The sequence below is a fragment of the Leucoraja erinacea genome, chromosome 43 (genome assembly GCF_028641065.1).
Source record: "Leucoraja erinacea ecotype New England chromosome 43, Leri_hhj_1, whole genome shotgun sequence".
NCBI classification, from domain to species: domain Eukaryota; kingdom Metazoa; phylum Chordata; class Chondrichthyes; order Rajiformes; family Rajidae; genus Leucoraja; species Leucoraja erinaceus.
Window position 1 is genome coordinate 590,407 of NC_073419.1, and position 27,045 is coordinate 617,451.

The 27,045-nt window shown below is 42.9% G+C and overlaps 1 protein-coding gene and 1 non-coding gene across 17 annotated transcripts in view; one reads left to right on the top strand and one right to left on the bottom strand.

Annotated features, from left to right (window-relative positions):
* The window catches only part of LOC129714874 (microtubule-associated protein 4-like), a 251,694-nt gene that overhangs the window by 121,590 nt on the left and 103,059 nt on the right, over positions 1 to 27,045 (top strand). For 14 of the 16 annotated variants that reach the window (XM_055664734.1, XM_055664736.1, XM_055664735.1 and 11 more), the window contains one exon: positions 23,582 to 23,710. The exons of the other annotated variants lie outside the window; for them this stretch is intronic. In XM_055664734.1, the coding sequence (XP_055520709.1) occupies positions 23,582 to 23,710 (129 nt within the window). The remainder of the gene's footprint in view (positions 1 to 23,581; positions 23,711 to 27,045) is intronic. 16 annotated transcript variants of the gene reach the window in all.
* Positions 23,346 to 23,416, bottom strand: trnag-acc (transfer RNA glycine (anticodon ACC)). The gene has a single exon. It is a non-coding gene; the product is annotated as a tRNA-Gly (tRNA).

Below are 27,045 nucleotides of genomic sequence, written 5' to 3' on the forward strand. Positions count from 1 at the left end.
CATATATATATATATTTTTAAAAGCAACATTGATTTGAAACCTTGGCTGCTATTCTCTCCATTATTGCTGCCTGACCTTCTATGAGCAGAATTAGGCCATTTGGCCCATCCTGTCTACTCTGCCATTCAATCAAGCTGATCTATCTTTCCCTCAACCCCATTCTCCTGCCTTCACCCCACAACCCCTGACATCCTTACTAATCAACCTCGACGACTTTGACGAACACTGCGTCTGTCTAAATATTTGCAACAACGTGTTGGGGTGGCGCGATGGCGCAGTGGTACAGTTCCTGCCTTACAGTGGCAGAGACACGGGTTCAATCCTGACTACGGAGCTGTCTGTACGGAGTTTTGTACGTTCTCCCTGTGACTGGGTGGGTTTTTCTCTATATGCTTTGGTTTCCTCCCACTCCAAAGATCTACAGGGTTGTAGGTTAATTAGCTTTGGTAAAAGTGTAAATTGTCCCCAGTGTGTAGGATTGTGCTAGTGCTAGGGTTGACTGCTGGTCAGTGCCGATTCGGTGGGCTGAAGGGCCAGTTTCCATGCTGTATCTCTAAACTAAACTAAAACAAAAGTGTTCTTCTTTCAGATTTCTACCATGCTATGTGTTGCTTTTGTAGTAGGATAATAATGGTTTGTTATGGTGAAGAACTCCAGCAACCCAGCAAGGAGTTGGAGAAAATAGGCTCCTAATTTCCGACCTCCTAATTTCAAATGTTCCTTTTGGTTCAAGTGCTGAGAACCAGAGGAGATATATATAGATAGAGAGGATGAGCTCACTGACTGATGTTTGGCACAAGCTCATTTGCATACTCCCAAGCTGCATCTACTTGTAGACAAGAATATTATATTATTAATTGAAGTATAAATATTAGTTTTGATAAATAGTAAGAAGTTTAGTTCCCTTGATTACACAGTTCTGATCAACATTTTACGAAGATAGATACAAAACCTGGAGTAACTCGGGTATTTGCGAAATACTTATTAGTTACATACTGGTTTTTCAGCTTTATACAATCCTTCTAAACGTCTATTGATTAATAATTATGATATGTTTGAGGCCAAAGATCATTCTAAATCTTTGCCGTGCACATATTAATGGAAGGATGACTTTGGTGGATGGACAGTGGAAGGCTATTTAAGGCTATCTTTGTGCATTCGACACAGTTGTTTAAAAGAAAAGTTCTCAGTTCTCCAAAATGCTAGTCTTGAAGTTCCAGATGTGTGCCAGTAAATGCGAGGATTTACCCAGAATTCCCTGTGCTAAAGCCTGGCAGTAGAACCTTCTGCAGACTTCCCAAATCCTCGATAGATACAAAATGCTGGAGTAACTCAGTGGGTCAGGCAGCATCTCTGGAGAAATGGATAGGTGATGTTTCGAATCAGGACACTTCTTCAGACATTTTGTGTCCGAATAATAAAATAGCATCTGCACTTTTTATTACATATTTCCAAATCTTAGGTGTGATTGCCTGGGTTAAACCATGCAAGAGTTGCGCTTCCCATTCAAATAAATTGAAGGCATTGGCCGCGGGGATGAAAATAAAATAAATATAGAGGTTCAAGTTGGATGGTAAATCAACCGTAATCAGTGATGATAGATAACAAAACATCCTCAATGATAATCCTGCAAGGTTATGTTCTCAACTCTACTATACTCCTTACACACTCATAACTGTGCAGCTAAATATCAATTCAACTCAATTTACAAGTTCACAGGTAATAATAATAATAATAATAAATTTTATTTATGGGCGCCTTTCAAGAGTCTCAAGGACACCTTACAAAAATTTAGCAGGTAGAGGAAAAACATGTAAGGGGAATGAAATAAATAGTAGAGACATGGTGACATCACCGTAGTGGGACAGACTATCAAATAATGACGAGGATTGCAGGAAGGAGATTGAGAACCTCGTAACCTGGTGCCGAGACAACAACCTCTCCCTCAATGTCAACAGGGCAAAGGGGATAGTGATAGCAAAGCAGTACACACACCCCCGGTACTCGTTGTTGGCGGTAAAATAGAGATGGTCGAAAGCTTTAAGTTCTTTGGAATAAATATCACCAGCAAATTGTCCTGGGCCAGCCACATCGAAGCTATGCCCAAGAAAGCACATAGACACCTCTATTTCCTTAGAAGGTTTAGGAAGTTCAGCATGTCCCCAACAACCCTCACCAATTTCTACAGATGCGCTGTAGAAAGCATTTTAGCGGGATGCATCACAGCACGTTTTGCTAACAGCTCCACCCACGACCGTAAGAAATTGCAAAGAGTTGTGGACATGACCGAGATTATCACACAAACCAACCTCCCTTCCATTGACTCCATCTACAGTTCACTCATCCTCTGCAAATCCACTAGGTTAATCAAGGTTAATCACTCCCTCTTATCACCTTTCCCATCAGGCAAGAGGTACAGAAGTTTGAAAACACGCACCTCCAGATTCAGGGACAGTTTCTTCCCAGCTGTTATCAGGCAACTGAACCATCCTATCACCAAAAAGAGTGAGGTCCTGACCTCCCATCTACTTCCGACCACAAATTATCTTTAATCAGACTCTGTCTTGCTTTAAATGTTGTACCCTTTAACCTTTATCTGTACACTGTGGACGACTTAATTATAATCATGTATAGTCTTTTATTTAACTGGATAGGACACAGCAAAAAGGTTTTTCACTGTACCTTGCTTGGTACACATGACAATAATGAAATAAACTAAATTAAAAATAATCCTAAAAATGCGTGGGAACAGTGAGCAAAGAAGCTAAATGTTGTTTGCCAATTGAGCCACATTAGTGAGGCAATCTTGCCACTTTATAAATCATTGATGGAAGGTCACTTAGAATACTGTGCACAGATTTAGTCACCAGAATATAAAAATAATATTGTAGCTGTTGAAAGAGAATGGATTGAAGCTGGAATGATTGGAGTGAATTTAATTATGACAAGTGGTTCTGTAAATTAGAAATGTTCTCTTGGTAAAAAGAAATTGTAAACCTCTTTATGATTTTGAAGGTAATGAATTATGTAGACCACCTAATTCAATTTATTCAGAACAATTGAATCTGCAGTCAACAGCCAGTGATTGAAGGAAACAAATATAAAGCTCATTATGGGAACAATATTTGTTGGGCAAGTAATCATGAAACACACTCACAAGCTGATAGGAAAAGTGGTATTAATTCAGATACAATTTAGATTTACTTTGGAAAATAACTTGTGAAATAGATTACACAACCAACTTGAGAATGAGAGGGGTCAAATGGAGTATAATTGCGAGGCACAAGAGACATTAGATCTTGCGTTCCATTTTTTCTCGTTGATAAAGATTTTCTTTGAATCAATCTGGGCTATTGAGGACTAACTGAAAGGGATGTCTTTGATTAGGCACAGCTATTGTTATTGTATTACTTGTATCTTGTGACAAGTTGAAGACAAAATAAATTAATAAATAAGCTTTTATTTCGACATGTGTAACATTGTTTCATCATCTTCATAACAATCAGAATTGCTGCAAATGCGTAGCAGTCATTTGGACTCCTAGTTGGCAAATGCCGTTTCTGCAGCCATACATTACACACAAATAGACCCAGACACAACATAATTACATTTTACATAAACATCCATCACATAGCTGTGATGGAAGGCCAAATAAAAATAGAATTTATAAAGCCCCCGATGGCGATTGTCCCGCGGCCATTGAAACCCGTTAAACTTTGTTTCGTCACAAATCCCGCGCGGCTTCCAGCCGCGCGGGGCAATGGTTTTCAAACTGAAAAACAAAATCGATTGCCCCGAAAAGCGGTTCTCTCCAGGGATCCGCGGGTTTTCTGCGCCGCCGTCCGCAGATTGAGCAGCAGCCTCCGACTTAAAGCAGCAGCCTCCGACTGCCAAAAGCGCAGCAGCAGCGGCAGCGGCAGCGCAGCGATACCAGCTCCAACCGCTCCGGACTCGGTAGCCCCGCGAGGGCGACGGTGAATATTCCCCGTTAATGATTTTGCGGCCTCAAAGAACGGAAACCCGACGAGAAAAAAAGGTCGGGTCTCCAATTTTTTTCCCCCCCCCTCCCAACCCCCACCCCCCCCACACACACACCCCAACAACAAAAATAACTCTTTGACAGAAAATAATAAAAACCGGACAGACTGCACCGCTGTGGCCAAGTCGCGCCGCCTACCGGAACCTTTTTTCAAACTGAAAAACAAACTCGATTTCTCTTTCCTGTGCGTTGTATTTAAAAATACGGTGTGCCAGTAAAATAAAGTCACTCTCCTGTATTGTTCATTCTAATTCAATTGCTTCCCATAACTTGTATTGTGTTTCTCATTGAGTCCTTCATACTTTGTGAAGACTGACATAGAGTTCCTGTCGAGTGGAGGTTATACTGAAAGGAAGGAAATTACTTGATTCAGATGCATTAAATCGAAGATTGATGATGGGCTTTAGGTGAATATTGCAAGTGGGTCTGCCATAATCTATTTGTGCTGTGTAGGAAGGAACTGCAGATAGACACAAAATGCTGGAGTAACTCAGCGAGTGAGGCAGCATTTCAGGAGAGAAGGAATGGGCGACGTTTTGGGTCGAGACTCTTCTTCAGACTCATGTCAGGGGAGGGGGCGGGACAAAGATAGAATGTAGGCAGAGACAGTAAGACTAATGGGAGAACTGGGAAGGGGATGGAGAGAGAAAGCAAGGGCTATCTGAAGTTAGAGAAGTCAATGTTCATACCGCTGGGGTGTAAACTACCCAAGCAAAATACGAGGTGCTGCTCCTCCAATTTGCGCTGGGCCTCACTCGGACAATGGAGAAGGCCCAGGACAGAAAGGTCAGATTGGGAATGGGAGGGGGAGTTGAAGTGCTGAGCCACCGGGAGATCAGGTCGGTTAAGATAGACTGGGCTGAGGTGTTCAGTGAAACACAAAGGAATTGCAGATGCTGGTTTAAACCAAAGATAGACACAAAAAGCTGGAGTAACTCAGTGGGTCAGACAGCATCTCTGGAGAAAAGGAACAAGTGACGTCTCGGGTCAAGATCCTTCTTCAGACTGTCCTGTTTGGGCAGTGGGGTAATGCTGACAAATGGAAAATGGTAGATGTTACATCTTGGTTCAAACATCAGTGCATTGACATGCTTTAAAAAATATTTTTTTAAAGGATCTACAATTGGCTCATGAGGTAAATATTTGTTAGCCATCCCTAGTTGCCTTGATGGTGAGCTGCTGCCTTGAACCACTGCAGTCCTTATAGTAAAGGCATTCCTCCAATGCTGCAGGGTGGGAAATTTAGGATTTAGGCATACTAATAAAGGACTGGTGATATATTTCCAAATCAGACTTGAAGAGGATCTTGCAGGTGGTGGGGTTACCATGTATCTGCTGCTCTCCATTTCGGAATAGAGATTGCAGGTATCAGAGGTTCTGGTGGAGAAACCTCGTCATGTGCATTGTATAGATAGTTCAAAGTTGTAACTATTGGAATAGCTTGGCTCTAGATACAGCTACTCTGAAACTCAGGACTTCAGCATTACAGCCATTATTCCGATTAGATATATAGATACATAGACAATAGGTGCAGGAGTAGGCCCTTCGAACCAGCATCGCCATTCAGTGTGATCATGGCTGATCATCCACAATCAGTACCCCGTTCCTGCCTTCTCCCCATACCCCTTGATTCCGCTAGCCCTAAGAACTCTAAGTGGGGATGAAGTGTCACTCATGAGGGCTGCTTTCCCTTGTGTGCCATTGAGCTGCTTTCAGATTGGTGTAACTGTTCTCCTCTGGGATTTGGGAATATTCCTTTACATTGCTAACTTGTGCCTTGTAGATGATAGAAAAACTTTGGAGTGTCATGGATGATGCACTCCTCACGAGATATTGAGCCTTCAACCTGCTCTTGTAACGATAGTACAGGTCTACCAGCGATTTACCGGCCACTGGTGATCCGGTACCTCCTTTAATCCAGACAAAATTACCAGAGTGCACTTGAAGTTCCCCGGAAGTCCCCTGAAAATGTGGCACCTTGGGATGGGGTGATGCAGCCAATCTCGACCTTGCATCCGTGCCGATCAGCAGGTCAAATCTACCCCCAGCGGCCAGGTCTCTGGAACTCCGGCCCAGCCGTAGCTGGCAGCCCATAACTGACTACCGTGGCCAATCGACGGGTTGTATTTGCCAGTCAAGACAGAGTTCTGGAACTTCAGCCCGGCTGGAGCCGGCACATCCGTTCCCATAGCCGACTTTGCGGACCCCCCAAGATCACGACCTCTGTTGATCAAGCAAAATGGATAATATGCCAAGGCTTTGGAACCAAGGGTGCTGGAAATCAGTGGCGAACCTGTACGTATGTGGTGAGTCTAATTTAGTTTATGGTCAATGGTGACCACCTGGATGTCAATACTTGGGGCAATGGCATTGAATATCAAGCCATGAGTGGGGCTAGCTACTGCCTTTTGAGGAACACCTGTGGCAATATCCTGGGGCTGAAATTATTAACCTCCGACAACCACCAGCATCTTATTTTGAAGAAATATTTATCTGACTGAACATTCTGAAAGAACGATCCTTTTGGTGCAGCTGACAGACGTCTGGACTGACATCTTCAACCTGTCACTTGCCCAAGCAGTTGTCCCCACGTGCCTTAAAACCACCTCCATCGTGCCAGTGCCAAAACACTCCACTGCGGCAAGCCTCAACGACTTCCGCCGAGTTGCACTTAGCCCCATCATCACCAAGTGCTTCGAGAGGCTGGTCCTGGCACACCTCAAAAGCTGCCTACCCCCCACACTGGATCCCTATCAGTTTGCCTACCGCAAGAACAGGAGTACGGAGGATGCCATCTCTACGGCACTTCACTCCGCCCTCTCCCACCTCGACAACAGAGACACTTACGTAAGAATGCTGTTCATCGATTACAGCTCAGCATTCAACACCATTATACCATCAAAACTGATCACCAAACTCGGTAACCTGGGCATCGATCCCTCCCTCTGTAACTGGATACTGGACTTTCTAACCAACAGACCCCAGTCTGTGAGGTTAGACAAGCACACCTCTTCAACCCTCACCCTGAACACCGGCGTTCCACAGGGCTGTGTGCTGAGCCCCCTCCTCTACTCCCTCTTCACCTATGACTGCACACCTGTACATGGTACTAACACCATCATCAAGTATGCAGATGATACAACGGTGATTGGCCTCATCAGCAACAACGATGAGCTGGCCTACAGGGAGGAGGTCCAGCACTTAGCAGCATTGTGCGCTGACAACAACCTGGCCCTTAACTCCAAGAAGACCAAGGAGCTCATTGTAGACTTCAGGAAGTCCAGAGGCGGCACGCACACCCCCATCCACATTAACGGGACGGAGGTGGAATGTGTTTCTAGCTTCAGGTTCCTGGGAGTCAACATCTCCGATGACCTCTCTTGGACCCACAATACCTCAACTCTGATCAAGAAGGCTCACCAGCGTCTCTTCTTCCTGAGGAGACTGAAGAAGGTCCATCTGTCTCCTCAGATCCTGGTGAACTTCTACCGCTGCACCATCGAGAGCATCCTTACCAACTGCATCACAGTATGGTATGGCAACTGCTCTGTCTCCGACCGGAAGGCCTTGCAGAGGGTGGTGAAAATTGCCCAACGCATCACCGGTTCCTCGCTCCCCTCCATTGAGTCTGTCCAAAGCAAGCGTTGTCTGCGGAGGGCGCTCAGCATCGCCAAGGACTGCTCTCACCCCAACCATGGACTATTTACGCTCCTACCATCCGGGAGGCGCTACAGGTCTCTCCGTTGCCGAACCAGCAGGTCCAGGAACAGCTTCTTCCCGGCGGCTGTCACACTACTCAACAACGTACCTCGGTGACTGCCAATCACCCCCCCCTCCCCCCCCCGGACACTCCTCCCACAGGAAAAACACTATGTCTGTATATATGCTAATGTAAATATTTATTCAAATCATATGCTATGTTGCTCTTCCAGGAAGATGCTAAATGCATTTCGTTGTCTCTGTACTGTACACTGACAATGACAATTAAAGTTGAATCTCAATCTCAATCTCAATCTGGTGTACTTGGAGGAGAAGGTTTGTCTGGTGATGGATATTCACTGAAGGTGGTAGAATAAGGATGCAGCAGTTACTAATGCTACTTCATAGCTACAGGACCCACATTTTATCCTAATGTTGGGCACTGTCGGTGTGGAGTTCACACATTTTCTGTGACTGCGTGGATTTTTCCAGGAGTTCAGGTCTCCACTTTCCTCCCATGTCTGGTCAGTTAATTGTCTATTGCAAATCATCCCGAGGTAAATTAATGGCAAAAGTAATCAATTGATAGAGGAGCCTCCAAGGTGAGAAAATAGTGAAAGATAACCCTTTGAATGGTTTCATTGAAAATTGTATTGTAATTCATTTATTACCCAAGTATGTAAAAACATACAAGGAATTTGATTTGCGAGACAGTCACCCTAAAAAAGCAACAAGACATATAACTACATAACAACTACAATAAACATCCACCACAGTGCACTGTGATGGAAGGCAAGAACGTATTATCTTCTTCCCTCCTTTTCTCACATGGTCGGGGCAGTTGAACCATCCGCAGGCCGGGCGATCGAAGCTCCCGCAGCCGGCGATCGAAGCTCCTGCAGCTTGGAGCTTCCGAAGTCGGTCTCTAACCAAGGGACCGCGAGCTCCATGATGTTAAGTCCACAGGCTCCCGCGGTTGGAGCTCGCAATGTCGATCCCCAGCAAAGGGACTGCCAGCTCCTCGATGTTGGGCCGCAGTGCGGACGGAGATACGATACGGAAAAGTTGCATCTCCGTCGAGGAAAGAGGAAAGGGAAGTTTCCCCAACCCCCCACATAATACAAAACTAAAAATACACTAAAACATACATTTAACAACAACAGACTAAAAAGCAGAAAAGATTAAAGGGACGAGACAGACCGTTGGCGAGGCTGCCAGTGTGTGGCGCCACCTGGTGGTCTAAATGAGGATGAAGGGAACTTTGCCCTTGCTCTGGCCAGGAGAAGAACGGTTCAGGATCCTTGAAGTGTGAATGAAACATGGGAATGGTCAGAGGCAAGTGAAGGGAGAAAGATCTGGTGGAGTATTAGAGTTAGAAGCATGTTGAAGACAGGGATCATAGACATCTGAAAGGAAGGAGAAAGGTCTTCTAATGCAGCTCCAATGTGTGGCGGATATTAAGGTGGCATTGCAGTGCAGTGAGAGTGAGTGAGTCAGTGTTGTTGCACGGAGGGTCAAAGGCATGCATGACTTTAATCATTGGTGTATTTTTCCTTTTATGGGCTTTGACTTCAAAAAAAGGCACTTTTTCTACACACAGTGAAATACTGTCTTGGTGTCACTCGTGTCTTCCCATCAAGTTCCCGTCTTTGATCCGTGTTAGTACCAAAGCTGTGAAGTGGTCTGGAGCCAAGTGGCCCTGGCAAAACTCCAATTGAGCAGTGGTGAGCAGGTTATTGTAAGTAAATGCTGGTTGATAGCTCTGTCAATGATATTGTCCATCACTTTGTTGATAATTGAGGCAAGCCTAATTAGGCAGTTATTAGCCGATTAAATTTGTCCTGTTTTATCTTCGTGAACAAGATATATTTGGGTAATTTCTCACTTTGTTGGATAGATGCCAAAGTTGTAACTATTGGAATAGCTTGGCTCTAGATACAGCTACTCTGAAACTCAGGACTTCAGCATTACAACTGCGATAGGTTTTATGATTTCCAGTGCAATTGTCCTTGATGTCACATAAAGCAAGGTAAACATAGAAAATAGGTGCAGGAGGCGATTCGGCCCTTCGAGCCAGCACCACCATTCATTGTGATCATGGCTGATCGTCCCCTATCAATAACCCGTGCCTGCCTTCTCCCCATATCTCTTGACCCCACTAGCCCCTAGAGCTCTATCTAACTCTCTCTTAAATCCATCCAGTGACTTGGCCTCCACTGCCCTCTGTGGCAGAGAATTCCATAAATTCACAACTCTCTGGGTGAAAAAGTTTTTTCTCACCTCAGTCTTAAATGACCTCCCCTTTATTCTAAGACTGTGGCCCCTGGTTCTGACCTCGCCCAACATTGGGGACATTTTTCCTGCATCTAGCTCGTCCAGTCCTTTTAAATTGACTGAAGATTAGTTTTGTGACAGTGAGGATCTCGTGATAAAACCAAGTTAGAAAAGCTAATCGACACTTCAGGTTGAACTAGTCACTAGCATTTGCAGGCAGGTCCTGGCCATTATTGTCGATGTGGACATCCTTGTAGCCTCTTCCTTTGTTAGCTGTATAATTGTCTGACATCATTCATCACTGGATGTGGTAGGTCTGCAGAGCTTTGATTGAATCCTTTTAATGATGTATCCTTGGTTCTATCGATTGCATGCAACTTAGCATGTATGTAGTCCTACGTTATAGCTGTTTAAGAAGGAACTGCAGATGATGGAAAAATCGAAGGTAGATAAAAATGCTGGAGAAACTCAGCGGGTGAGGCAGCATCTATGGAGCAAAGGAAATATGCGACGTTTCGGGGCGAGACCCTTCTTCAGACTGAGGTAGAATTGGGAGTAAGAGTACCTAGCTGCACTCCATGAGGGGTGTGTGAAAAAGGTAATTGGTTCAGGAGTCTGATAGCAGTGGTGAAGAAGTTGATCTTGTCTGGACATCTGAGCATTCAAGTTCCTTTGTCTTCTCTCAGAAGGTAGAAGAGAGAAAAAGGAATGGCCATCGTGGCAAGCATCCTTGACGATATCTCTTGACTGGGAGGATGGACTGGATGGAAGGAAGTGAGGAGCCTGTGGTGGACTGGGCTGTGTTCAGGCAGTCAAGAGCAAAGCAGTTGCATACCAGGCCGCAATGAATACCATCAGAATACTTTCAATACTGCATCTGTGGAAGTTTGAGAGAATCTTTCTGGCTGAATTTTCTCCGACACCTAAGAAAGTAAATATGTTGATCACTTCATCAGTTGAAGGAGCCAGATAAGCTTGTTGCTGATATGGATGCCTAGGAACTTGAAGCTGTCAGATGTTCTCATTTGAGGAAGGACATTCTTGCTATTGGGGGAGTGCAGCGTAGGTTTACAAGGTTAATTCCCGGGATGGTGGGACTGTCATATGCTGAGAGAATGGAGCAGCTGGGTTTGTATACTCTGGAGTTTAGAAGGATGAGTTTAGAGGGGATCTCATTGAAACGTGTAAAATTGTTAAGGGTTTGGACACGCTAGAGGTAGGAAACATGTTCCCGATGTTGGGGGAGTCCAGAACCAGGGGCCACAGTTTAAGAATAAGAAGTAAGCCATTTAGAACGGAGACGAGGAAACACTTTTTCTCACAGAGAGTGGTGAGTCTGTGGAATTCTCTGTCTGTGGAGGCAGGTTTTCTGGATGCTTTCAAGAGAGAGCTAGATAGGGCTCTTAAAGATAGCGGAGTCAGGGGATATGGGGAGAAGGCAGGAACGGGGTATTGATTGGGGATGATCAGCCATGATCACATTGAATGGCGGTGCTGGCTCGAAGGGCGGAATGGCCTACTCCTGCACCTATTGTCTATTGTCATTAATAGACACTTTCTCACCCAGAGTGTTGCGAATCTGTGGAATTCTCTGCCTCAGAAGGCAGTGGAGAACAATTCTCTGGATGCTTTAGATAGAGCTCTTAAAGATAGCAGAGTCATGGGATATGGGGAGGGCAGGAACGGGGTACTGATTGGGAATGATCAGTCATGATCACATTGAATGGCGGTGCTGGCTCGAAGGGCCGAATGGCCTACTCCTGCACCTTTTGCCTATTGTCTATTAATAAGGACAGGGCTGTGTTGAGCTGATTTAGGTCACAAACTCATTAATTTTGCTGACGTTAAGGACAAGGTGGTTGTTCAGAAACCATGACGCACAGTTTGCAATCTCATTCCTGGACTCTATCTCATCATCGTTGATCTGACAACACTGGTGTCATTGGCAAAGTTAAAGATCGAGTTGGCATTGTACACAGTCCTGGGTGTGAGGAGCAGCAGTGTTAAGGATCAGGTTAAGGAGAAAATGTGATGACCAATTCTAGCCGACTGAAGTCTATTGGTCAGGAGGTGGGGGAACTCATTTGCAGATGGAGTGCCCCAAGGCTGAGGTTCAGGAGATTAGAGATGAGCTTATTCGGCACTGTGGTGTTGAAGGCTGAACTGTAGTCAGTGAATAGCATCTGACATGGGTGTTCTTATTGTCAAGGTCATCCAGAGCTGAAAGTAGTGTAAGAGAGAAGGTGTCACTTTATTGGTATGCCTGGTGGTGCTCCTGACATACTCTTCTGCGCATCTTGTTGAACCAGGGTTTATTCTCTGGTTCTATAGTAATGGTAGAGTTGGGTCATGACGTGACCAATTGTAGTGCTGTACATTTCTGCTGCTCTTGATCATTCACAACACTTCATGATGCACAATCTTGAACCACCAAAGTGCAACCTATTTCACAGGAACATTTTGCACAATCGTTTTATGCTGCAGAGGGAGAAATGGAGTCAACATTACAAATTAGATTATATATAATAACCCATTAGCCAACAGAGAAAAAAACATATTAAAGGATATCTGAGGATTTTTAGTTTTAAACTGAGGATCCTGCTCTCAAATGAATTAGTTTTTAGAGGGATATGCATGAGGAGAAATGGTTTGTAGGGCCCAAATGATCAAAGGAATTAAACTGGGTTGATTAACTTAGAGTTAACACAGAATACACAGACTGAATGGCCGTCCCCCTTCTGAAATTACAATTCTATCATTCTGTGAAGTTTACTTATTTACTTTTTATCATTGAAAGAATTTGAGATATTTAGGTTTCAATTGAACTATTTCAACATATATTTAGCTTCTCCAGTTGCTTTATTGTAGTACATGATGAAGTATTTTCAAAATACACAGTTCTTACTGATGAAAGTAGTTCTATAATTAACTTGTCTCTTACTGACTCTTGTACAAGCACAATTTACAAAATGACTTCTCTGTCTGGAATTTTATAGCATGGATGATGTGCAAAGGGCAACAAAAGTAATGTTCCATTTATGTCCTGTTGGTTGGTGCTCGTGTTTCACAGCTTACTTACTTCATTATGCTAACCAAGAAAGTTTGATTTAACTCAGACTATTAAGATTTGCTCCAGGTTTGGCTTACTTATGAAAGCCCAAACGGCCTAATTCTGTCAAAGGTAGAATTTCTAGATTCAGGTCAGGTTCCATTCGAGTGGAAAAAGGAAATAGTAACTCCTTTTATTTAAAAAAAGAATGGTGTTATAAAGCAGGAAGCGACAAGCTTATTTGCAAGTGGTATGGGGAATGTTAGGGAATGAATTATAAAGGCTACATACATAGCAAGATCTGAGAAAGATTTGTGATAGGTAAATTTTGCATGGTTTGAAAGGGAAATAATGTTTGAAGTATTGCAGCTCTTTTGTGATGAAGTGACGTGTGCTGTGGATGAAAGGGATCCAGTGAATTTACCAGAGTACCAGAACGGTATTTGATAAGGATCTGCATCAAAGGTCATAGTGAAACTTGTGAAGAGGTCATGAGGAGGTTATAAAACGACATACATTGATTAAATGCGTAGGCAAAGGCCTAGCAAGTGGAGTTTAATATGGGAAAATATGGAACCATCCCTTCTGGCAGGAAACATTTTAAAATAAATACTGAGATAATGCAGAATGATCTGGGTGTCCATGATTCACTAGAAGCTGGTATGCAGGTGAATAAATAATAAGGAAAGAGAATGTGTTGTTTATCTTTCCTAATTATTTCCTAATTGTTATTGTTTTTTGTGAGGGGAATTGAATATAAAAGTTGGGAGATTTGATTTAAAAAAAGACACAAAGTGCAGGAGTAACTCGGCGAGTCAGGCCACGTCCCCAGAGAACATGAATGCTTGGGCAAAGGTGAGTAGTCATCTATAATATTGTATACAGTGACCAGTATCCTTATTTAAGGAAAGATGGAGATGCTTTGGAAATGATTCAGAGGAGATTTACTCGAGCAGTACCTAGAGTAAGCAAGTTCCTCTTGAGCGATTGAGCAGTTTGTATCTGTTTAGAGGAGAGGAAGTTAATTTGTATAAGATATGTATAAGATCCGGAGGCGAATTGACAGGGAAGATGCGAAAAGGATGTTTTCCCAAGAAGGAATCCAGAACTAGAGATCACTGCTTTAAAATGAGACCTCTGCTTAAAAATAAGGTTTTGCCCCAATAAATCAGAGATGAGACAATTTCCTTAAATGACAATCCTGGCAGTACCTTCAAATATTTTTCAGGCAAATGTTTATAGTTTGCAATAGAATAAGAGACAGAATGAAAGGTTACTGGAGCAAGCAGAGTTGAGAGTAGCCAAATGGAGTTTAGGCTGCAGTCAGATCATCAGTGATCTTTTTGAATCGTGATAGAGGCTCAAGTGGCCAATTGTGCCCTATTCCTTCAACTAATTTATATATTTAAAGAACTGAATGGGGGATTTAACTCTTTGTGCTGTTGGGATTTAACAAAGCTGATCAATTTATTTAAACACTACTACATTTTCCTTAGAACCCCCCAAATTTATCAAATTACTAGTCCAAGTGCGGACCCGTTGTTCCTGCTCCCCGAACGCCATATTCCACCAAACTGCGCATGTGCAACTGTCACGTTCAAAGTTGTGCCGTTGTCAGCTGAAATTAAGTTAAAGTTAATAAAGTGAATAGAGGTCCCGTGGGGGCATTTGTAAAGTAGAACAAAACATACCCGTGGAGCTGTTCGGGCCCCTTAAAGTTAATTAAGTACGTGCAAAAAAAAGGCGTTTTTTTAATAATGAAATTCAGGATCCTATTGTGACGTCATACGTTGCTGACGGGCAGGGCAAGTGGAAAAGTGGTTTAAAATGTTTAAAATGTCAGTAACTTGTAAAATATAACATAAATCTGAACGAACCTTTGTACTGCACATACCAGGACAACGGTGAGTAAGGTGGGCCAAAAATTGTAGCGCTATCGTGTACTGTTTTGGCAGAGTTTCGGGATCTCACACACACGCATACATACCCCCACTCCTCAACTCCCCCCTATCCCAACCCCCACTCTCCCTCCTCACTTCCCCCACCACACCCTCCCCACCCTCTATCCCCCAATCCCTACCTCCCCCAATCCCCCTCGTCTCCCTCTATCCCCCCTCCTCCCACACTCTCCCTCCCCACCTCCCCAACTTTCCCCTCGCTCTCCCTCCCTACCCCCCTCCCTACCGCCTCTTCTCCTTCTATCCCCCTGCTCCCCCTCTCCTCACCTTAATGTTAGCTGTTAATGAATACGGAAGAACCTGATTAAAACAACGTATTTTTTAGAATAAGATCAATTCAAATGAAATTCTGGATCCCATTGTGATATCATGGTGACGTCGAATGCGGCTGACGGGCAGGGCAAATGAAAAGTGGCTTTGTAAGGTGGTTTTTGTAAAGTTTAAAATGTCAATAACTTGTAGGGGACGGGGGGAGAGAGGCAGAGAGAGAGGAGAGGAGGGGGGAGAGAGGAGAGAGAGGAGACAGGGGGGGGGGGGGGAAAGGAGAGAGGAGGGGGGGGATAGGGGGAGGGGGGGAGATGGGTGAGAGAGTTACGGCCATTTTCATACTCGGAAATTAGCATCTTGTTCCCTATTGATTTTCCATTGACTTAACACAAAAGCTATGATCAAGAACAGTCAAAAGCCCATAACTTTATTAAAAATTAAGAGAACTGAAAGACATTTTCAGTTATTATAGATTGAAGCATTCTGAAACAAATATTAAACAATCTTACTTGGATGACCTGAAATTAAAGCATATAATTAGTTAGTTACCCAGTTGTAGCAAATTCCAAAATTCAATTACTAGATCTAAACGTCTATCCATTTTTTAAGAAAATATTAACATTTTTAAATAGCCTCAGTGTCCAAAGAACATTCACACAAGAATTCACAATAAAACATAATTTTTAAATCTCATTGACATTAATTTACTGGCCAAATGGAAGGAATTTAGTGTTCAATTGCTGTAAATGAATAGCCATTTAAATCAGCTTGCGAGTGGGTTTTTCTGGAACGTGATGGTTTGGAATGTTGCCATTGCGGTGGATTTGAAGCCCATATGCGGCATGAAAGATACTGCGGGTTTGAATGGGCCCCCAAGTCGCATGCTCGCAACTTAAAATTTTGAATAAAGGGATCTTAAGAAGCACTTTTTAATGTAAAAATAAACAACCTACCTTGCTTTGTCCCCTACATAAGATCCGTCCCGTTGTCGGCGTTCGCGGCTTTAGAGAATGATTTTTAATCTACTATAACAATTAAATAACCCAATTTAGTTTAAAAATAGTTGCAGCGAACTAATGTGGCAGCGATTTTTCGTCAGCAACTAAGCAGGCTGAACAACATCGATTTCAATAGCCTAGAGAAAATCGAGTTTTAAACCCGCCCCCCTCTCAAAGGCGCCAAAGTCGCGCACACGGGCAGCGACAGAACTGTAGCGTCGCTGAAGGTACGTTTTGCAACATACCTACCGTTAGCGCGTCGTGTTTTCGAGGAGATGTGAATCGCACACAAACATCACATAAATAAATACACATCCAAGATCAGAATTTCCTTTCACTAGTATGTTACACATCCTAACATTCCAATTTATGGAAGTGATTCCGCCAATTATTTTAAATCAATGATACCTGGTTGCTGAGCTCTTTGCTAGAGGAAATGATTTCCTATGAGTTGCTTTGTCAAAGCTCTTTGTTATTTTGAGCAAGGGTGTTGAATTTCTTTTTTAATTTTCTCTATACTTGGGAGAAAAGCTCCAGTTCTTTCAATGTCTATGTGCAATAAAATATACCTTGTCCCTGATATCACATGGGAGAGCGAAAGCAGAGGTTCCAAGCCAAAATGGAAAAAATTGAAATGCTGGAAGAAATTGGAAAGCATTTGTAGAAACATTAAATTCATTTGACCAGAAATTTAGAAATCGGGTATGTTTTTATATTTTCGAGGAGAGAACAAAGGGAATTTGTACGATAGGATGAAGTTAGAGAGACTAAGTGATATATCGTGCCAGCTGGCTTGGGTTATTGAAGGCTTGTGATCACAGCTGATCGCTCTGGAGGACATGTGAACAGAAGGAGATAAATGAGGAGAGAGGAAGGAGAGGAAAACACAATGCTGGAAGTGTGAGATACAATATATTGCAGATTTAAAATTAGACGATGTTCGAAAAACTCGGATCAATTGACAAGTGTGATTAGAAAAATAATACATCACACATTCATAACTTTTGATGAGAATTGGCCAAGGCTGATACATGCTGTGAAAGCTAATATTTGGAATAGTTGAACTCAAAGTTGTTGTACACTACAGGCCGTGATGTGGAAGGTTAGATACTGTTTATTAACCTTGCATTGAATTTGTTTGAGGCCAAAGGCAGCGAGGCCATAGTAGAAATGGGATAGAAAACTAAAGTGGTAGGCAGTTGTGAGGTGTGGAGGGTATCTGGCAATGTGGTCATCCTTTCAGATGGATTGGAGGTGTTGTACGGAGTGGTAACCCAACCTGTGTTGGGTTTCTCAAATGTAAGGGAGACAACATTGCGAGCACCAAATTCAGCTCACTAGACTGGAAGAAATTGGAAGAAACCTGTAGTCAGGATCGAACCAGGATCTTTGGCGCTGTAAGGCTACAACTCTACCTCTGCGCCACTGTGCCATCCCCAGTGAGGGGGTGATTGGTGCATTGATTTAACATAAATGCAGGATAATACCTCCTCCAATATGCTCTTCATTCTGCATTGGGAAAGGCAGCCTAGTTTTTCTCCTTGTGCAATGTGTGCTCATGAAATTGCAGCATTCTAGTGTCTACTCTTATGTCAGTACTAATTGTGAGACATGCTTTCCCCTCTTTTAACTTCTTCATTCTCAACTGAACATCCAAAATCCTTTGTCTGAAGAAGTCTGAAGAAGGGTCTCGACCCGAAACGTCACCTATTTCTTCTCCCTAGAGATGCAGTCTGTCCTGCTGAGTTACTCCAACATTTTGTGTCTATCCCAAATCTAGCGCTACTTACGCTATTTCCTTCCTAATTTTGGGTCGACAGGGTGTGTTTTTATAGAATTTCAGAAGGAAATAATCATTGTATGGAATATATATATATTCTTAAAGGATTGGATAGGCTCTGCAGGAAAAATTCTCAACTGATTTTCCTTAGGGTTTTTTGGAACCAGTTCAGTGCATGTGAAAATGAGGCCCTTTACGACTGGATGGGATGGCAAACCCTGCCATTTCAGAGAGTTGAGTTTTCTGGAATTCACAGAAGGCAGGTGGACTGCAGTTGTACAGGGCCCTGGTGAGACTGCACCTGGAGTATTGTGTGCAATTCTGGTCTCCTAATTTAAGGAAGGGCATTCTTGCTATTGAGGGAGTGCAGCGTAGGTTCATCAGGTTAATTCCCGAGATGGCGGGATGACATATGATGAAATGAATGGGTCGACCCTGCTTGTATTCACAGAATTTAGAAGGAGAGAGGTGAGGAACAAAACCCACCCGGTCAACGTCGGGACAGAGTTGTAATCTAAGATGAAAACTGCAAAGGTTGGGAAATACATGGGATGTGAACATGGTCCGGATGTCTTGTCCTTTCCCCAGGGATCACAATTTACCAATAGAGGAGGTAGGCCATATTTAGGACTAAAGAGATGAGCGGGAAAAGTTTTCACCCACAGAGATGTGGCGGGAATTGCCTGCCACAGAAGGCAGTGGAGGCCAATTGGTGGTGGTTTTCTAAAGAGATAGTTAGATTTAAAAGGGGGCTAAAGGAATCATAGGATATCCAGGAGTGGAGCAATAGGGATCTTGTGCAGTAGATGAGATCAGAGATTACAGAGATAGGTTTTCAGAAGTTGTGGTTATTCTCTGGATTCAGAAGGTTAAGGGATTTGACCTGAACAAGGTCTTTAAAATGATGAGAGGGATAGAACTGGGAGAGTTGAGGAACAACCTTTTCCCGTCGAGAATAGGGAGTTGATTCATCTAACATGAAAACTGACTTGAGAATTAAGGGACAAAGTTTAGGGGTAATATGAGGGGGAAATCTTCTTTACTCCAGAGTTGAAATACCAGAGACGAGAGGGAATATCTTCAAGGTGGAAGTGGTGGAGGCAGGGCATTGCTTTCATTTTAAAAAGAATTGGGTAGGCCTATGGAACAGGCTGCCAGGGAATGGTGGGGGGTAAATACGATAGTGCAGGCAGGTGGGACTAAGAGGAAAAAAAAATAGGTTCATACGGACTATCCAGGAGTGGAGGGTTTCCGGGCTGTAATTGTGCAGCTATATGGTTATTACTTTAGCACGGCATTATATTCAGTACAGACATTGTGGGCCAAAATGTCTGTTCCTTTGCTGTACTTTTCTATGTTTATGAGGTCATATAGCATCTGAAGAGAAAGAAAGATCAGCAGCCCGAAACATTAATTATCATCAGATATTTGTTTTGGAGTTGTAATAAAGCCACACCCAAATAAAATGTATGTAATTATTTAAAAGATGTGCATCAGAAATACTGATTTACGATATATGAGAAATTGTTTTAATGTAGCATACATTTTTTTTCAATCCATTTTGAGTCGTGTGTCCAGCTAATACTGGGTTTGTGACACTGTCTGCAGACACTTGATCCATCTTTAAAGAGATCCACATATCACTGCTGAGTATTTTTAGTGACTGTTATGTGGTCAGATGATTTTACATGGTTCCAGATGCTTCAAGGGTTCCCATATCATGACGCATGGTACAAGCTGGGTAGAAGAACCACTTTGTTTTTTCATGACTATAAATTGAGTGAATTCTGGTATTCATTTCTAGTAGTGTGACTTTCTGCAATGTCTGTGAAGATGTATTAAAATGTCAGAACAAAGAGCCATATTTTTGCATTTAACTTGTACTTGCTATTGGTAAGTTGCCAACTTAGAAGGCCCACAGAAAGCCCTTGTGGGTGTTTCAAGAAGGAACTGCAGATGCTGGAAAATCAAAGGTACACAAAAATGCTGGAGAAACTCAGCGGGTGCAGCAGCATCTATGGAGCGAAGGAAATAGGTAACGTTTCGGCCCGAAACGTTACCTATTTCCTTCGCTCCATAGATGCTGCTGCACCCGCTGAGTTTCTCCAGCAATTTTGTGAAGCCCTTGTGGGTGCCTGTTTAAGAGTATTCTGTTTCTGATAATCGCCCATGGTGTGGATGCTCTTGTTTATGAGATACTTGCCCCTACTTGATTAATATACTCACAGCAGAGATTAACAGCTGCAGAGTTGTAGACAGTTGCACATCTGGAATGGAACAAAATCAGATCCTTTCTGATCCTAGTATTTTCTGACCAATTGTAATTACAATGTGCAAATCATCTATCTTTTTCTTAGTCTGCTAAATCACATAAACAATGTTTTGATTTGTAAAATATTTAAAAAAAAAAAAAAATCTGAAGTAAATGAGATTCTGAATTCTAATATTTTAAATTGTAAAAGGAACATTTAAAGATTTTTTAACAAACCATGTCCTCTCGCTAAATTTTTTTTAAAAAAGTGACTTAAAATAGCACAGGCATTGCGGTACGTTGGCCCAATTAGTCTGGACTACATCCTACGCTTCATCCTAGATCTTAGATATTTCCATTCCTTTCAAACCCAACAGTTTTCCACCTAATAATAGAACTTTGTGGATTGGTTTAATAGTCCATCAGCTTTTTTTTTTACCTCTTGAGAACATATAGTGGGATTAGGATTGGTGGGGGTGGGGAGAGAGGAGGATGGAAGGATAATGTTTCTGTGATCTGGGTTGTGGAAGGCAATTAGGAGATAATAAATAGAAGAGTGATATTGTGAATTTACAAAGGGAAAAGTGTGCTTTAAAGAGTAGCAGGCAAATAGATCCAAAAATAAAAACATAGATATTAACACAGCTACCTATATTGTGACTTATATTGGAGAAGAACAACGTCATAATTGAAAGACACAAAAAGCTGGATCAACTCAGCGGGTCAGACTACATCTCTGGAGAAAAGGAATAGGTGATATTTTTTCAGACTGAAGATGGGTCTCGACCCGAAAGATCACATACCAGCCTGAAGAAGGGTCTCGACCCGAAACGTCACCTAACAGTTTGAAGAAGTGTTTCGATCCGAAACGTCACCTATTCCTTTGTGTCTATCTTCGGTTATAAACCAGCATCTGCAGTTCCTTCCCACACATTTTGTCTGCTCCACTGTGAAATCTCCTCAAGGTATGCCTACTTTGAAGAAGTTCTCTTCCTCGCTCTGACAAGCAGACTGAAGAAGGGTCTCGACCCAAAATGTCACCTAAAACATTTCTCCAGAGATGCACTGAACTGCTGAGTTACTCCAGTTTTTTGTGTCTAACTTCATCATTTAGTTGTAAGTAAATCTACTCGACATCATGCCCAGATTACAAATCATTAAATGGGGTAGCAGGGAAATAGATCCAAAAGTAAAAACATAGATATTAACACAGCTACCTATATTGTGACTTATTCATGGCCTATTAGATATCTTCTAATGCACCTTTGGGTGAGAGAAGATAAATATGCAGCTGATACAAACTGTGTCCAATGTGACACCTCAGATTGGAGACACAAGGGACTGCAGATGTTGGAATCAGGAGCAAAAACAACTCGCTGGAGAAACTCGGAAGGTCAGGCAGCATCTGGAGAGAAGAAGGCAATTGATATTTAGGATTGAGACCGTTCAGCAACAAAGGTCTCCACTTCTCCCTTCAAAACCTTTGTCACTATCTCCACTCTTTCCTCCTCCACTTGACTCCATCTGCTAACCAACCCCTTCCATGCCTGGATCCACCTATTGCTTGCCAACTCTCCCCCCCCCCCCCCCCCCCATCATTCCCACTCAGTTCTTTACATTGGCTTTCTCCCCTCTACTCTTCCAGTCCAGATGAAGGGTCTCGACCCGAGTCATCCTCTGTCCATTTCCCTCCGCAGATGCTGCCTGAGTTCCTCCAGCAACTCTCCTCCTGTTGGTGGTGTTGAGCAATTTGTTTATTAGATTTGATTGGAGTTAGTCATATTTAATGTCCAACATTTGTAGAGAGAGATCATAATTTAGTTTAGCAATCGAACAATTTCCTAACAGATAAAATCTAAAATATTCCTTCACCTTGATTCCAGTAAGTAGTAAGTAGTAAGAGTCAAAATGTGTATTTGCTTAGATATTAGGATTTAGTGCAATTCTAAATTTTTCACTAGGTTGCAAACTGGGAAACGAGGAAAACAGAAGGAATCGTATGTATAAATGGATGTGTGCAACTTCAAAGTAATATATTATAGGTTATGTATTAGCTCTGCATAATCAGTAGATGTGCTAGTGGAGAAACAGATGGTGGTTATTACTCAAAAGTGCTGGATTAACTCAGCTGGTCAGGCAGCAAGTCTGGAGAACATGAATAGATGATGTTTTGGGTCAAGACCCTTCTTTAGACTACGTATACTTTTGAAGAGAAAACAGAAACTTGGGAGCCAGAGTTTTTAATTTAGGATAAGCAATACTGATAAATACATTCGAAATGCTGTGTCAACTATTGAACTTTGGAACGTTTGCAAGGACAAGCGATTAGGCCTTTAGTTTAAGAAGGAACTGCAGATGCTGGAAAATCGAAGGTACACAAAATTGCTGGAGAAACTCAGCGGGTGCAGCAGCATCTATGGAGAGAAGGAAATAGGCAACGTTTCGGGCCAAAACCCTTCTTCAGACTGATGGGGGGTGGGGGGGGAGAAGGAAGGAAAAGGGGAGGAGGAGGAGCCCGAGGGCGGGCGGATAGGAGGGTGGGAGGAGACAGAGACAGGCCTTTAGTTTAGTTTAGACGTACAGCATGGAAACGGGTCTCTTGGCCCATGCAGGCCACGCCGACCATTGATCACCCGTTCACACTGGTTCTATGTCATCCTGAATTTCCCATCCACTCCCTATATACTGGGGGCAATTTAATTTTCAGAGGCCAATTAACTTAAACCCGCATGTCTTTCGGATGCGGGATAAAACCGGAGCACCCGAAAGAAACTCACGCACTCACAAGATGAGCGTGCAAACTCCACATAGCCAGCACCAGAGATCAGAATTGAAACCGGGTCTCTGGAGCTGTGAGGCAGCAGCTCTACCAGCTACGCCACTGCCCAAAACACAGACCCTTCCGTCCACAATGTGATGAAAATGGTACCAAGTTAAATTAATATCCTCTACCTACATTTATATCTCTGCATGGCCATGTGCCTATCTAAAAGTCTCAACGGTCAGAGACAGCTGTATGGGGTTTTTTTTGCACTGGCCGGGATTTGAACCCGGGTCTCCCGCATGGTAGGCGGGAATTATACCCCTGAACCACGAATGCTGTGGAATGAAATTGTATCACAGACCTGAACACATTTCCATGCCTCTGGTGGAGGAGAAAAAACAGATTGCTGGAAGAATTGACCTTTATATTAACATTTTTACCAGCAATGCTTTTCAGAAAGTGGATATGTGGTAAACTTTGAGCTCCTCTGTACTTTTACAGAAATGCACTACTTTCCAGCTGGCGAGGAAGTGTTGTATTTTGGTAATAAACATCACGAAGAAGGGATAGTTATGAATATGATATCGCAGTCAGCACAGATGAGCACAGAATCTCCCTTCAGTGTTCTTGGTAAGGATACGTCTGAAACTTTACGATCATAATTTGCTTTTTTTTTTTAAATTTAGTCAGTAAAGGATACTGGAGAAGATAAAGCATATGTTTCCAACTGTCGTTCTCTGTGCCATGTATCCTGATATTAAAATTATTAAGGGATTGGACACGCTAGATGCAGGAAACATGTTCCCGATGTTGGAGTCCAGAACCAGGGGCCAACAGTTTAAGAATAAGGGGTAGGTCATTTAGAACTGAGAGGAGGAAAAACGTTTTCACACAGAAAGTTGTGAATTTGTGGAATTCTCCACCTCAGAAGGTAATGGAGGCCGATTCACTGGATGCATTCAAAAGAGAGTTAGATAGAGCTCTTAGGGCTAACGGAATGAAGGGGTATGGGGAGAAGGCAGGAACGGGGTACAGATTGTGGATGATCAGCCATGATCACATTGAATGGCAAGTGGCGCTCAAGTGCTGGCTCGAAGGGCTGAATGGCCTTCTCCTGCACCTATTGTCTATGTATCTATGTAATTGAATGAGGAATTACCTTGGTCCCTTGCAATTTGTTACTCTGCCATTCTCATTTCCCCATGTCCATCACAGACCCCTTCATCGAGATCTCCTGTGCAGTTTTATTTGGGGAATGGAGCTGAGGAAAAGGAAGAAAGATCTGCATTTTATATTTATACCAAAAAAATATGGTTCACCGATTTTCCAGTACCCTTGATTCCAGAGCCTTATCGTGTTATCCAGTTTGCTGGCTCAGCAGAGGTCACGGCCTTGGAGGGGAGTGGGGGGGGGGAATTGGCTATGGGAACGGTCACACCAGCAGTGGCGTTCCAGAGCCCTGGCCACAGGGACAAATTCGGCAAGTTTTTCGGCACAGAAGTCTTGATGAGGTCAAGATCGGCCACCTCATCGAGGGGGGACTTCCGGAGGGGATTTCCATTGTGCCCTCTTAATTTTGGAGGTGCCAGACCACCAGTTGCTGGAAGATCGGCGGTATACCTGTATAAAATATTGCTGCAGATGACCTAATCTTGAATAAAAAGAATGGTTTTAGGGATATTTTAAAGGAGGAAAGAGAAATAGAAAGACAGGGAGCTTGCGCTTAATATTAGAAACATAGAAACATAGAAAATAGATGTAGGAGGAGGCCATTCGGCCCTTCGAGCCAGCACCGCCATTCATTATGATCATGGCTGATCGTCCTCTATCAATAACCCGTGCCTGCCTTCTTCCCATATCCCTTGACTCCACTAGCCCCATATTCTAGTGCCTAGGACCTCAGTGTACAGCTGCCAATGTTGTGCACTGATAGCATCAGGACTCTTTTACCTCAATTGCATTATTTATATGTTGACAATAGTTATTTTTAAAAGAAGCCTTGTATTTATAATGCCCGATAATATCTCTGAGAAACCTTCAGAGTACTTTGCAGTTTATTTGTTACATTAGATTGCAGTGGCCATTTAAGCAGATGTGGCTACCATTACAGATGTGGGCACCATATCTGAGGAAGGATGTGTTGGCTCTGGAGAGGGTCCAGAGGAGGTTTACAAGAATTATCCTAGGAATGAGTAGATTAACATATGATGAGCGTTTGACGACACTGGGCCTGTACTTGCTGGAGTTTAGAAGAGTGAAGGGGGACCTTATTGAAATGTACAGAATCGTGAAAGGCTTGGATAGAGTGGATGTGGAGAGGATGTTTCCATTAGTGGGGGAGTGTAGCCTCAGAATTAAAGAACGTTCATGGCAAGGAGATGAATTTCTTTAGTCAGAGGGTGGTGAATCTGCAATTCTTTACCACAGAAGACTGTGAGGCAAAGTCAGTGGATATATTTAAGGCAGAGATAGATAGATTCTTGATTAGTGCGGGTGTCAGAGTTATGGGGAGAAGGCAGGAGAATGGGATTAGGAGTGAGAGATAGATCAGCCATGACTGAATGGCAGGGTAACGTTTTGGGGCTGAATGACCTAATTCTACTCCTATCACTTATGATCTTATGAACAAGTATTTATACTTGCACAACGTGCTTAAAGCAGGAAGATGACCCACTATGAATGATAGGAATGCAACTGTACAAAAACAGACACCAAGCTAAAGTCCCCCCTTAGGATGGTTCCAACTAAAAAGTTTAGTTCACACCTTTCTCTGTAACTTAGTTGCTGAAACCCAGGCAACATTCTAGTAAATCTCCTCTGTACTCTCTCTATTTTGTTGACATCCTTCCTATAATTAGAACAAAATTTTACACCATACTCCAGAATTGGCCTCACCAAGGCCTGTACAGTTCTATACAGAGAATTTTTGACAAGGCATTTCTATGGTTTAGACGGTACGCAACTGAAGACGTGGTGGAGTGGAGAAAACAATCTGAAATTGCAATAAGACATTATTCTTTGCATTAAAAGCAGAAAATACTAGAAATGATTAGCACGTCAGGCTGTATCTCTGGAGAGAGAAACAGAGTTAATGTTTCGGATAATGATCTTTATCGGGAAAAGTTGCATGTTTTATGCTCATGGAGATGAGAGAACAACGGGGATATTTGTGATGGGAGAGTGAATGTGACAACGTTAACCATACAGGTTGGTGTCGATGGAGTGATTGGAAGAGATATGTTAATAGAGGCTCATTTGTCCAGAGTGGGTGTTGTCCCACTTGGTGATATTTTCAGCGACTGCCGGCGTCATTTCAAGGTCGCCAAAAGATTTTGGAACATTTCAAAATCCAACGGCGACCAAAGAAAATGTTGCGACACTTGAAAAAACACCGCGCGTGAATACGTCATCACGCCGCAAATTTTTCGGCGACCTGATGCGTCAGTCAATTATGCCGGCAGTCGCCGAAAAAATCGGCAAGTGGGACAGGCTCTTAAGTAAAAGATAATGACTGGGACAAAAGGTAAAAAAATATGCTTGAATTATGAGGTACAGAATACAGCTGTTGTTGAGAATCTGAAGCAAAAAGAGAAGGTTGGAAAAGGGCAGCAAGTCAGGTGACATGTATAGAGAGAAAGAGAAAGAAATCCAGGTTGACGATCTTATAACCATATAACCATATAACAATTACAGCACGGAAACAGGCCATCTCGACCCTTCTAGTCCGTGCCGAACACGTAATATCCCCTAGTCCAATACACCTGCGTTCAGACCATAACCCTCCATTCCTTTCCCCTCCATATAAGTATCCAATTTATTTTTAAATGATAAAAATGAACCTGCCTCCACCACCTTCACTGGAAGCTCATTCCACACAGCCACCACTCTCTGAGTAAAGAAGTTCCCCCTCATGTTACCCCTAAACTTCTGTCCCTTAATTCTCAAGTCATGTCCCCTTGTTTGAA